Source organism: Seriola dumerili, unplaced genomic scaffold (assembly GCF_002260705.1).
Source record: "Seriola dumerili isolate Sdu_G_001 unplaced genomic scaffold, Sdu_1.0 BDQW01001995.1, whole genome shotgun sequence".
Taxonomy (NCBI): Eukaryota; Metazoa; Chordata; class Actinopteri; order Carangiformes; family Carangidae; genus Seriola; species Seriola dumerili.
In genome coordinates this window covers 455,833-468,855 of record NW_019176250.1, presented here as the reverse complement: position 1 = coordinate 468,855, position 13,023 = coordinate 455,833, and the positions used below count along the sequence as shown (strand labels likewise).

The window sequence follows — 13,023 nt, the reverse complement described above, 5'->3', positions numbered from 1 at the left end:
CAGACTGGAAGAGAACAACTCAGCAAGTGGTAGAGGGTTGTATATGTGTGTGTGTGTGTGTGTGTGTGTGTGTGTGTGTGTGTGTGTGTGTGTGTGTGTGTGTGTGTGTGTGTGTGTGTGTGTGTGTGTGTGTGGTGATAAAAGAAGTGGGGGAGGGTTATGGTGGAATAAAGGGAAAAAAAGAAAAGGGGGGAGTATGACAAAGGGAGGGAGGAGAGAGCATGAAGTGGGTTTAGACAGGACAATAGGTCTCCAAGTGACATTTGAGCTTCTCTCTACAACAAGGCCAGACTGGGGAAAGATTCAGAGGAGGAATCTGCTTTTTCTTCCAATGAATGAAGCAGATTTAAGGATAAAAGCCTGGATACTCACACCATTATGTCATAGCTTTGCCCCAAATATCTAAGCACTGTAATACCCATACTTCCAGCGTGACATCAACCTCAATCTTTGGGCTGAATCACATAGCTGCACACAACACACAAAAACCCAAGGAATTTGGAGAAATACCCTTATTTGCTTTCTTGCAGAGAGTTAGATGAGAAGATCGATACCAGTCTCATATCTATTTGTTCACTATGAAGCTGCAGCCAGCAGCAGGTTAGTCCCAAATGAAACAAAATCTGCCTACCAGCTCTTTTAGAACTCACTAATTAACAAGCTATACTCCGTATCTTAAATCCGTAAAAACAACCAAAAAAAAGGTAAAAATGACATGTTGCTGTGTTTAGCTGGATAATGTGCTGCACTATTTCTTGGCTGGGAGCACTTACTGCCTGAAGACTGGCAGTTACTGTGAAGTTGTAAGTCCCTGCTTCTGGCCAGCAGCACATAACCCACTGCAACTTGTCATTTTTGCACTTCAGTACAGATTAAACAAACAAGATATAATTAGTGAGCTTTCGAGGTGCTGGTGGATGAATTTTGTTGTCTCTGGACAGACCCAGACGTCAGCATGCAATAGTTTCAATTACTTAATCATGAAAAATGTACTTATAACCATGGAATAAAACACATACAAACATGACATAGTCCTTTACCTCTTTGTAGTCATCAGTGAGGCAGAGGCTGGACGCTTGCCGGATGACATCATCCACTCCACCACATCCATCCATATTATCCAGTGCCTCCCTCATCCCTCCCTCCCTCTCTGTCTTCCTGTCTTTTCCTTTCTACTCCCCAGTCAGTAGGTTAGTCCAGACCGACTCTAGAGGTTGGGCCCAGTCAGTACACATCATATTCCCAGCCAACTCACCCCTGCCACAAAAACAAAAAGAAAATCTACTCTTCTACTGGCTTGTCTTTCTCTAACATGTTGTGACACTGTTTCTCTTTCACTTCCCTTCAATTTCTGACTACTATACTCTTTCCCTCTATAGGTCTCCTACCTCTCCCACAGGACTGTGAAAGCACAATGGTCAGAGGTAAGGCCCCTTTAGACCCTCCCTACCTTCCACCCTCTGGACAGGGCGGCCTCTCACAGCCAGAGACGGCAAAAGAGCGGAGGGAGAGGGAGAAACTCACACTGGTGTTTTTTTTCCGTTTTAACGCCCTGACGTGAGGACAGCAGCTGCTCACCACCAGTTTGGAAAGACACACCTCAGCGATGGGATAGCAACAGTGTGTGTCTGTGTGTGTGTGTGTGTGTGTGTGTGTGTGTGTGTGTTTTTATGGCAGTGTACTTGTACTGTATGTGCCCATGCGTGTGTGTGTTTAGACGGCTCCCAGTGTGTCTGGAGCCTCTCCTGGACTCTATCTCTCACTGTCTATATTTAATTCTCCCTCTGTTACACCCAGGACTCCTTTCTGATTTTTTCCTTTAAAGCTTCCTATCCTTCTTACCTAGAATAGCTCATAATTCTGTGTGTTTGTGAAAGAGAGATTAACTTAAAATGTAGATTTTAAGAAGGCGAAATGAATGTGCAAATCTCTGTTTTTATGTAACAGAGGAGCCAGTGTGCTGCCTTCCTGCAAAGGTAAAAATAGTGCCCTGTCTGGACTCCAAAGCCAGCAGCCCCACAGCCCCAGCCAGCTGAATAAACCCTGACAGAGCACAATGGACCATTAGTCTGGCGCACAAACACACACAGTCCCTCACTCACATACATACACAGCGAGTGCTTTTTGCCTTGTATCGGTGACTTACATTTTCAATCTGAGCTCTCCACGGTGTGTAATGATCTCATCTTTGTGAGACGTTATCGACCCATGACTCATATATTTGTCATAGCCGTCGAGACAGAAAATTATATCCACATATGGCTGCAGAATCACACTGCAGGGGAACATGACTTCACACAAACACACACACCATCAAATGGTTACATAGAAAATGATAGGCATGACAGGGAATCAGAAAACTATTATCATGTTGTGGTGGAAATTAACTCATTCATTTGCACAAAAACAGGGGCTCACATACACCTTTACTGTGTAAAGAATTGAACGGAACGCACACTAGAGTTTGGAATTAAAATACCACATATCACAATTTCCCAAAATGTTTGGTAACATCTTCAAATTGCTTGTTTTGTCTGACTAACAGTCCAAATCTGAATGATACATCAATTTAAAATGAAATAAAACCGAGAAAAGCAGCAGGTCCATGTATTAGAGAAGTAAAAGAAGTTAAAGAAGAAGTAGAACTAATCATTTCAACACTACTTTAGTGTGTACAACTAGAAAGCAAGGCTGAGTATTGAATTTCACTACTTTCCGCATATGTCTCAGTAGCACAAAGAGCTGAAAACTTTCATCAAAAGCTGACCTGGAAAGCCTGGCTAGAATTTTAATCTTGTTTATTTATTCTTTGATCAGATTTTTCCTGATTTAAAGGCAAATTTTCTGAATTTTATTTGATTTCTGGCATTTATTATGCAGCTATGCAGGTACTGAAACTCACAAAGATATTATATCGGCAGTGGTACTGAGAGGTTTCAAATAATACACAGCCCTAGCTAGTACGAGGAAATGTCTATAGTGTTCTCATTAGACATTTGGTTCTTACTTTTTTTTCTTTTTTACTCATTCATATATCTACATTATTGGTATTTTTTCTATTAAATACTAGTTTCCTGCAAATATTACTGATACTATCATTCCATATTTATCCCTGGTCGCCTGTTAAAGGCTACATTTAGTCAATGCACACACACATAGGACATGGAGCAAGGTTGGAATGAAACATACATTATATCCGTCAAGCAACTTCACTGAACTGTTATATTCCTTGAAGAAATACACAAAACTTTAACCCTGACCTTAAGGTGAGGGAAAAAGGGTTAAAAGTTCAAAGTTCTGTTGATTTTTTTGTATTTCTTTACTTTGAAGAATGAAACCTCCACCTGCAGACAGAATCAGAGGATGAATCCTGCTAAATAGTCAGGGATCTAACGGGAAGACAGGGATATCAGATGAAAAATAAAATAGCCAGCCAAGGACAAAGAGGTACAAGGGAGATGAAAGGAGAGTGATGAGAGGGAAGAGAAAGCCAAGTGATAGTGATAAACATGAGTCACATTCATCTGTTACTCTGCTGAGAGAGAGACAGAGCGAAGACGAGAATAGAATGATAGAATGAGGAAACTCGAACCAGAGATGAAGACAGTTGGGGAATAATGCATTTGCATGATAACATCAAAGAGCATTCAAACACGCACACACACACAGACACATACACACATACAAAGCAGTTAAATAAAAAAATAGGAAGTGGGTTCGATTCAGTGTTGATCCCTAGGGATTATGGGTAGAGTACAGTGAATTGTCTGGCTGTCTCCTGAATCCACCCACACTGGACTGCTGCTGCTGGGGACAATACAGACAACACACAGAAACACACACACATGTACACACACAAGCCAATAAAACCGGTGTTAGTTGTGAGTGGGAGCAGCCTGTTTGGGGCTACAGGGTGGGGCAGAGTCAGCTCTGCTGGTTCTCTGCTTCATTACTGAGGCTGACTTCATAGTGAAGGTGAAGTCACTGCTGATTCAAATGGGATAGGGGGCTGGGGGGTGGGGGTTACCTGGGTTACCTATGTGCACGAAGCATTCACCAACACCCACAAACACACTTGCAAATGTGCGCACGGACATTGCCGAAATCACAGTTCAAGGGCAAGGGATACTTTCAGCTGCGTATCTGAGACACACACCCACACATACACAACTACAGGTTAATTCCTCTGGTGTAGATGATAGCTCGACTATTGGGTCAGCTGAGAGAGCGAGTGTGAGAGAGAGAGACACACAGACACAGAATGGCTTATTGTTCCAAGTGAACAGAGGGTGACTGTGGGAGAGAGGGTTCCTGGCACCTCCTGTAAGCTTGGGATCCAAGGCCAATGGCACTGTGGCTATGATGCACTCGCTCTTTTTATCAGTCCCACTCCATGTTTGTTTGTAAGTTCTGTATCGGCAAACAGGCACATTGCTCCTTAATGTCTATGTGTATGCTTGTGTGATACCAGACTGCATTTACTGACACATATGAAAGAAACGTTTGGGACTCAGATCTGGTCTTATTTTGGAAAGAGGAGGAAGAGAGGGGGGTGCTACCATAGCAACATGCTGAGAATTTCTCCATGGCAATGCTCTGTGTTCCAAACAAATTGGGCTGCTAAAGAAGCACAGGGCGGCCCATCGGGAAGTCCACTAACTCGCACAGAGGCCAGTGTTTGAGGGAGCTGAAGTTTTGACAAATTGTATAATATTAGGACACATAAAAAAGAGGCTTGCTGCACAGCAAATAGGTGATATAGGGGACCCAAGCTTCACATACATCACAGAGGAGTGAAACAAAGTCAGAATTACATCACACACACTGTCCTATATCTTACAAACTGCAATTAATATGGAGACTTCTAAACTGCACTTGGATCTTGTTTTATCTGTGTGTGTACTAAGGCAAGAAATGCTCTTATTTTCCCATCTTATGTTCCTGTCTACTCAGATCAATATGACTGGCCAAAAATACGATCTAAAATCCATATCATGTTGTCACATTTGCCTAAATAACATTAGATGTTAAAGGAATAGTTCAATATTTTGGAAAAGAGCTTCATACAAGAATGAAATGAGGAGATTCATATCAATATCGTGTCTGTGCTTTTGTAAGTCTCGAGCTGGAGACGGGGCATGTTTCATTCTATAACTATTTCTTTGCAAACTAGACAAGTCTATAATGTCAGTAATTCCATAAACTGGGTTTATTAAACACCCTTATTGATCAATTCTGTCATTCTTACATGATCTGTCAGTGATATCTACTGTACTGCTCGTCCTCATTTATAATTCATCACGCCACACCTCATATACTGTTACACTGACACTGGAGCTCTCCTTCCCCCCTCTCCCGTCAAGTCTGAAAAACTGCATGAGCCTGTAGACACATATGCATAGCATAAATACACATAAATCCTCACATACATACACACAAATACTGCGCGTGACAGGACTCAACATTCAATCAGAGTTTGTGAGGCCTTGGCAAACTGAGTATACCTGTGGCCCGAGATGACACACTGTGGCCAAGCTGATAAATCTCAAATATCACCCTTCTGCACCCTCTTGATACTGCTGCTGCTGCTGCTGCTGACAATACGGCACTGCAAGATTTATAGATGTACATGAGAATCTGAAAACAGGATGACATATTGAGACCGCAGCCTCTAGTAAACCAACTGAGAAACACCGTGCTTTTAGCTCACTTAAGCACTTAATGAAATGAAGTGCAGCGTCAAGATGATGGAGATGGCTTCAGTAGATGATTGGTTATTCTTGTGATCTTTTGCTCTCTTTGGCCTCATGGTTTATCTGCAAAATTGACGGAGGTTAAATCGATAGATGGTTTTGTTGACTATGGGTCAACTATGGTTGATTCATCGGTTCTCCCAGGGTCAGCCTGTGAATTAATTGGCTGATGGTTTCTGACACTAAGGAGACGCCCGCCTCGAACATTATGAGATGAAGAAACAGCTTTCCGTATTTCCTTTCCTTTCCTTCCCATCTTCTATCTTCTCTCTTCTCCTTCGCTTTGAGCCATAAACAGCCAAGGGCAACAGGACCACACCTTAACTAAAGCGGGGAGAAAACAATGACGCCGATAACCAAAACAGAGATGATCCCAAGACATGGACGGTCCCAGGACACAAACAGAGATGCAGGGACAACGCCCTGCCTACCTTCTTCTTTTTCCGTTGTTTTTACTGTTAACTGTTTACTCCTCATCTAATTTATTCCCTCACTTAACCCCTCACTCGTTCCTTCTCCTCTATTCTTCCCCCCATTGCCCTTTGCTTCTTTCCATCCCTTGGTGTATGCATGTACGTGTGTGCTATATGTGTGTGAGGGGCGCTGTCTGCCTGGTGGTTGCCAGGTTACCAGTCTAATTGAGGGGCCTCTGGAGAGTTGCTGTTATCAGAGCCTGAACCCTCTGTTCCGCTTACCGATCTCATTCTTTCTCTTATTTGCTCTATCTCTCTTTTCTAGCACACCCCTTGCATTAAAGCCACGTAACGCTTCAACACAGCAATTTCATTAACATAGACTTTTTTCAACATCTTCCTGAATTTTCATCCTCTAGATTGAACTGAGGTCAATTATTTTTTCCATTCTCCCTATCACATATCATCCAAGCTGCTTCAGAAAACTGCATGCTGTTCTCATTGCTCTTTTCAGCTCATCTCTCCCTTTGCTTTGCTCAGCTTGTGTTGTCAATACTTCTCCTGTTACTGTTTCATCTCTGCCTTTCATCCACCGTCTCCACTAGCCCTTTGGCGTCACTTTACTCTCCTTATCGGCTTCTCTCTCCTTCATTCCTGCCATTTCTGTGTCGCTCCATCTCGCTTTTATCTACCATGAAACATGGCAGGAAATCCTTATCCCGTTACACAACTGCTCCCTCACTCACACAAGCACAAATCCACCCTCCTGACATGCCAATACAAATATGCAGAAGATGCGCCAAGATTAAAACAAATGTTTAACTAGATGATCAGAGTCTTTCTCAGGTTTTTCAACAGCTGAAATTCTAAATCAGAGGAAATGTATGAATTTATTAATTCCACAAACCTAAACTAAACGATCAAGAGGATGTGCGAAGAACTGACAAGAAATCAGCATCACAAATGTTGATAATGCCAGAAAGGTGAGCATTTACAATTGTTAGCGCCCAGTTTGAAACCCAGTTTAACAACTCAGCTGAAGAAAACTGCAGCACATCCTAGATCCATCACATTTTCCAATACACATACAAAAAATGCTTGTCTACTTATACCCAAAAGAAAATTTCATGGTTGGGGGACAAGAATTTGGATTCCCAAGTTTCATGTTGCACGGTGATAAAACATGTTAAGTACACCCACAAGGCCGTTCCAGCTCTCTAGAACTCTTATGTTTCCTTCCATCACTTCCTCTGCAGCTTCTCATGCATTACTCCCACAGCTCCAACACTTTCTCCCCCCCCCATCAAAGAAGCTCCATCTTTCTCCCTCAATGCCTCCCCCGGCATATTCAGCTCATTTGCCTTTCATCTACCTCTCTGCTTTTTCCCACTCTCTCCATCTCCACTGCATTGCAGACTTTCTTCCCTAGCAGAGCTGGTTATAGAAAAGCCGATGTACAGCTGTAATGTGCTTGCTTTCCTTTAATCACGACTGCTTCATTCCTCCCATTTCCTTGTTAGATAAAGTGGGACACTGCTGTCACATGTCCCACAGGAGTCACACACACATAAACATGCACACACATATACACATATACGCAACCCTCCAAGCAGCCATTCACATTCAAATTCTCTTCATCACTGTGTTGTCTGTACCATACACTGATTTACTTGCATCCCTTACATGAAACTTGCAGCTCAGAAAAGCATTTTGCACACAAACAGAGTTCAGTTGTGACACTTCTAAACTTGCAGTTACATGCACACCTTATGCCTCCTTGACATGGATTGATGAGGCTGGATGAGGAGGAGGAGGAGGAGGAGGAGGAGAGGTAGGACATTATTCCCTTGAGTCAAGTGCTCTCTTAGCAACCAGCCAGCCATCAGATTCACAGCATAATCACATTACCAGTAAAGACAGAGCAGTACTCCTACACGTTTGCATTGACACATTTGCAGCAATGTTGTGGTTTCAACTTGACATTCAACGATTTACGATAAACTGAAGGAATAAAACATGATATTCACATGATCAGCAAAGCTACCAAGAGGAAAATCAACAGCAGCTTCAGTGTCTGTCAAAATGTCAAAGAAATAATCGAATTACAGCGATGTGTGTTATGCCATTTAGCTCTGAGATCTACCTGGTACGAACAGTTTTCCTGGTGGACCATCCTTCACAGCATCTTAGAACGGAGCTGGCTGAGCTGGGGGAACAGAAGCGGGACTGGGATAAGATTCCCAGCCCTGCAGTGGTATTCCAGTGGAAAGGAGAGGGGAGGAGAGGAGAGGGGAGGAGAGGAGAGGAGAAGAGAGGAGAGGAGAGGAGGGATCCCACCGAGTCCTTGATCCAAACTAAAAATCAATTCTCCTGCTTGCCTCTCCAGTCAGTTTAGTGCTCACCCTCTGCTTTCTATCTCTCTTTTCTGCTTGTTTTCAGGTCTGTCTGTTTGTCAAGAGAGAAGGGCAGGGTTTGATCGCTGCTTCCCCAAAGCCGAAAAGAGGGAGGGCAGTGATAGACTGGAGGAGGGGTGTGAGAACGAGAGAGAGAAACAGAGAGGGAGGGAGGGGAGCGGTGAAAAGCAGAGTGACTATGCTCCCGGTCGCCTTTCTCTGTCTGGTTCAGATTGAAAAGGGGGAGGAGCTGCTGGGCTGAGTTTATGTCGGCCAGTGGGAAGAGGGGATAGTGGAAAAGGGAGGGAGGTTGAGGGCGGTGTGGGTCAGGGTCGGGATGTCATTCCGCTCTTTCATATGGAGTCATGCCAGAAAGAGAGAGAGGAATGGGAGAAGGGTAGAGGAATGACTTTCATACTTTAATCTTTATCTTAATCCCTATCTGTGCTGCATGAATAGTCATCAGGGGTAGGATGCTGCAATGCTGTAAAAATCGAACTAAAACACAGCTGGGCATCAAACCTTCAATGTTTTTCAACTGTTCAGGCAAAGAGGTATCATTCACTGATGCGTGACTTTGTGACATTGTTGTGACACAGTATCCGTGGTATGTGGACACTGCACGGTATCCACAGCTTCTCCTCATTTTCTCGGTCTCTTTGTCGGTTTATAATCCCATAGTGGCAGATGGCTGGTCTATAATCCAAATGCAGGACAACCTGCTCAGTTAATCGCTCCCTTTTCCATCTCTCCATCCATTCCCCCATCCTGACCTCTGCTCATTACTGTGATAAATCTCTTTGTTTTCTGGTTTGTCCATTCTTTTTGATCTCACTGAGATGTAAACATGAGTCCTTCCACATCTTTTTATCTGTACCAAGGCTGAAACAAATGGTTATTATTACAACTGATTTAACTAATGATTAGTTTGAGAAAAATCAGATACTAATTTAGTTTACAAGATGTCAGAAAATAGTGAAATATTGTTAAATATGTCTGCCACAATTTCCTAAAGTCCCTTGTTTTGGCCAATGAACAGTTTAAAACATTACATTTTGAACATAGGACAGAAAAAGGCTCCACACCATCACATTTGAGAAGTTAGAAAAGTCTTCAACAATCATTAGGTTATCATGATTTCTTTTTAAGTTTCTATTATTGAACTACTCAATGAGTTGAGTAATCATTTCACAGATCACTGTTTTATAGTTTTTTGTTTTTTTTATCTGCTACTTTAAATGCTGTGTTTCTATTTTGCTCCACAGTCATCACACCCATCACAGCAGTGAAACAGCTTTGCACAAGAATGTGGAGAATGTGACATCCAGTTAACTCATACATCTGTTTCAGCTTTCATTTTTGTCGTTCTTTTTGGCAAAGTGGCACCTCCTGGTATCTCATCCCTCCTCCCGGGTCAGATCTCTCTATCCGATATTGATCTCTGTTGGGTGACGCTGCTTTTCCCGATAAGACCACTCGTGGGTTTAATGAGCTGGAAGCGGATCGATGAACTCCCTGCTCTGATCTCTCTGCTCAAGCCTGCACATCACTGGCTCTGGGATGGCCTTCTGCGTGGTGCCAAGCTGGTGCAGTTTGGAACATTGCCCACAGCTGTCACACTAACCTTGGATATAATTACCTGTGCATGACATGGACCTGTGATGAACTTGTTTTTTCTTTCAGTGAAAGCTACCAACTGGGACTCTAAAGCTTATGCTGAGTTTACAGGCACACAGTAACTAGGAGAAAAACAGAAAAGCCGTGTGAGAAATTGCAGATTATAAAGTTGCTGGTGAAAAGACATTTTGTTGCTGCTGTGTTTCTGCTGGACATATGTTTCTGCTAATGCATTAGCCATTGAAATGTGATGAATTGATTCAAAGCAGGTTTGTTGCTATGGATTTGCTGTGGTGAGTACTTTCTGCCCTCTAGTGATCAACAGTCGCTTAAAGAATATTAAAATTTCAGGGCGAGTTTAATAACTTGTGACTAAAAGTGGCCCAATACAGTCAGATCTAGTTTCTCTTAGAGTGTTTGTTTGATTCAGACGAAGTGGTTGTCGAGTTGTCCAACAGCATCTGAAACACACTCACCCCCCCACACCTCTCTTATGACTTTCCAAAACTCATAATCCCACAAACCGAGCACTTCATGCAGTTGTTGGTCAGGTGCGCGGAGGTGAGATAATCTTTTTTGATCATCACACAGCTACTGTACTTGCGTTCTTTCCTTTGCTTTAGTAGGCTTCATGAGTGAAGAACATTAAAATGGAAGCCAATACCCAGTGTTAGTGAGTCAACGATCTGATGTACTAGCTCCAGTATTAAGATCTTTACCGCCTCAGGCTCACTAAAGCCTGATGCTTCTCCCTTTTGAATACAAATGCATTGTACAGATTTCACTCTCTGATGCACACACGCACACATACACAGGAGCAAAGAATAACTTTGATGTCCAACATCTGTGAACAATGCTTTGATACAAGACGCCCCAGCAACCCCCTTTCTCTCCTCTATCACCATGGCAGCGGTCAGTCTGAAGACACCCCCCCCGCTGACCTTCACTCGGTTGTCAAGGTTACAATCTGAGTCACACTACAGGTGGAGACAGAGACAGAGACAGCACCTGTTCATCCACACTAGAAAAAAAAAAAAAAAAAACGACATCCAACACAACCAAGACTGTACAGTGTGTAGCCACTGATTCTCGGATTGCATGTGTATTAGCTGCATTTAACAGCAAAAAATAAGCAAAAAAACAGACACAGCAGACAAACTGCAACAACTGTGATTATGTAAGAGGCCTAAATCAGCACAATGAAGACTCAGAACAAAGATTATTAACTGGAGAAAGACATACAGGCACGCAGACTGCAGTTCAGTCTCCTACACACTGGCTACATTATGAGTTGTTCCTCCCTGAACTGGGAGGTGTAAATCTAAGAACTAAAAGACAAGTAGATTTCTGCAAATAGTGGCTTTCTGCTAAATTATAGCTGTATGCTGATTCTTATACCAAATTTCAACTGTAGTAAGTAAATTATGCATGCATAGAGTAGGAGAAAGTGCTGTTTTTCTGTCACTCTCGCTGTGAGTGTGTAGTACAGTGTACACCGAGCACTGGAGCAGCTCCTCTCATCCTGCACATCAAAACAACACTCATGTGGGGCTCTGTGTATTTATCTCTGCTATGTGGGCATATTTATAGATGCCAACTAAAATAGTGAATCCCTAATCATAATACACTGATAACGGAGTGAATAACATGGTTGTTCACGCTACTATAACTAGTGGGATACAGAGGGAGGCGGACATGATACTGTAGGTGGTAAATAATGCCGCATAAAACTCTGTACAGCTCATGGAAAATACATGGATCCCAGTCATGCTGTGACGCCTCCTCCCTTTCGCTGACAAAACAGCTTGCCCTCTCTCTTTTCAGCCTGTGTGCCATCTACCCCTCCTTCCTCTCTCTCTGGCCTTTCAGTGTAACTACACTTGCTTTCTTTTCACCACTTTTCTCCATCTCCCCCCTCATTCCGTCTCTTTCTCTTTTTCTGCCTCCCTCTCTGTCTCAGCAGGAAGAGGGGAGCACAGATGCTTTTAGCGAGCTGACATTTTGTGCCAGTGTAAAAACACTGCATAGCAAAGCAGGTCGGCTCAGTGTGAGGGCCAGATTCTGGCGGTAATGAGCTCGCTCTGACAGGGAGGAACTGATGTGGAAGGCCAGGGAGTGCATGTGTGTGTATGTGTGCGCTTGTGCTTATGTTCAGCCACCAGAGGTTGTTCTAATGAGGACTAGAGTTGGTGGTGGGGAGACTGAGCGTGCTGTGACCACCAGTCTGTGTTAATATTTGTTTCACATTTTTAAATGCGTCACAACAAATTTGTATACCAACTGAGTAAATGACAAACTGACCACAGTTACACTTGTGCAATGGCGCAGTCCATTATGAAACAAGAGTTGTGAGTCACACGGAATAATAAGCAGCTCAGACACACTAGATTTTTTATATATTTCTTGTTGTCTTGACTACACATAAAAAAGGTGGAAAGCAAAAAAAGAAATCATGAAAATGTGGAAAGAACTAAGTTTAGAGTTGAAAGGACTAGTTGCTTACTATAAATCTTAGTTAATCTTACATTAATCTTAGTTCTTATCAGTTAGTTAACAGAAAATCAATCATTTTTCTCTCACCGCCTCTCAAATGTGAGGATTTGCTAATTTTCTCTTCTTTAGATCACTGAAGACTGAACATCTTTGGGCTTTGAGGTGTTGTTTGGACAAAACAAAATATTGTGATTGTGAGAAAAAATAAATATTTAACATTTTCTGACATTTTATTTTATTAATTAATAATGAAAATACCTGTTACAAGCAAAAATGCCCCTTCCCTAGTTCCAGGCTCTCTGATGTGATGTTTACTGCCTTTGTGTATTTTATGTGAGATAGTAAACTGAATAT

The 13,023-nt window shown here is 42.6% G+C and overlaps 1 protein-coding gene across 4 annotated transcripts in view; it reads right to left on the bottom strand.

Annotated features, from left to right (window-relative positions):
• Positions 1-13,023, bottom strand: part of schip1 (schwannomin interacting protein 1) — a 42,580-nt gene that overhangs the window by 17,214 nt on the left and 12,343 nt on the right. The window contains exon 1 of one of the 4 annotated variants that reach the window (XM_022768979.1): positions 8,310-8,737. The exons of 2 other annotated variants lie outside the window; for them this stretch is intronic. In XM_022768979.1, the coding sequence (XP_022624700.1) occupies positions 8,310-8,339 (30 nt within the window). In that variant the 5' untranslated portion in view covers positions 8,340-8,737. Of the gene's footprint in view, positions 1-1,040; positions 1,270-8,309; positions 8,738-13,023 lie in introns of those variants that run through there. One more of the 4 variants, XM_022768977.1, reaches the window with a different exon arrangement.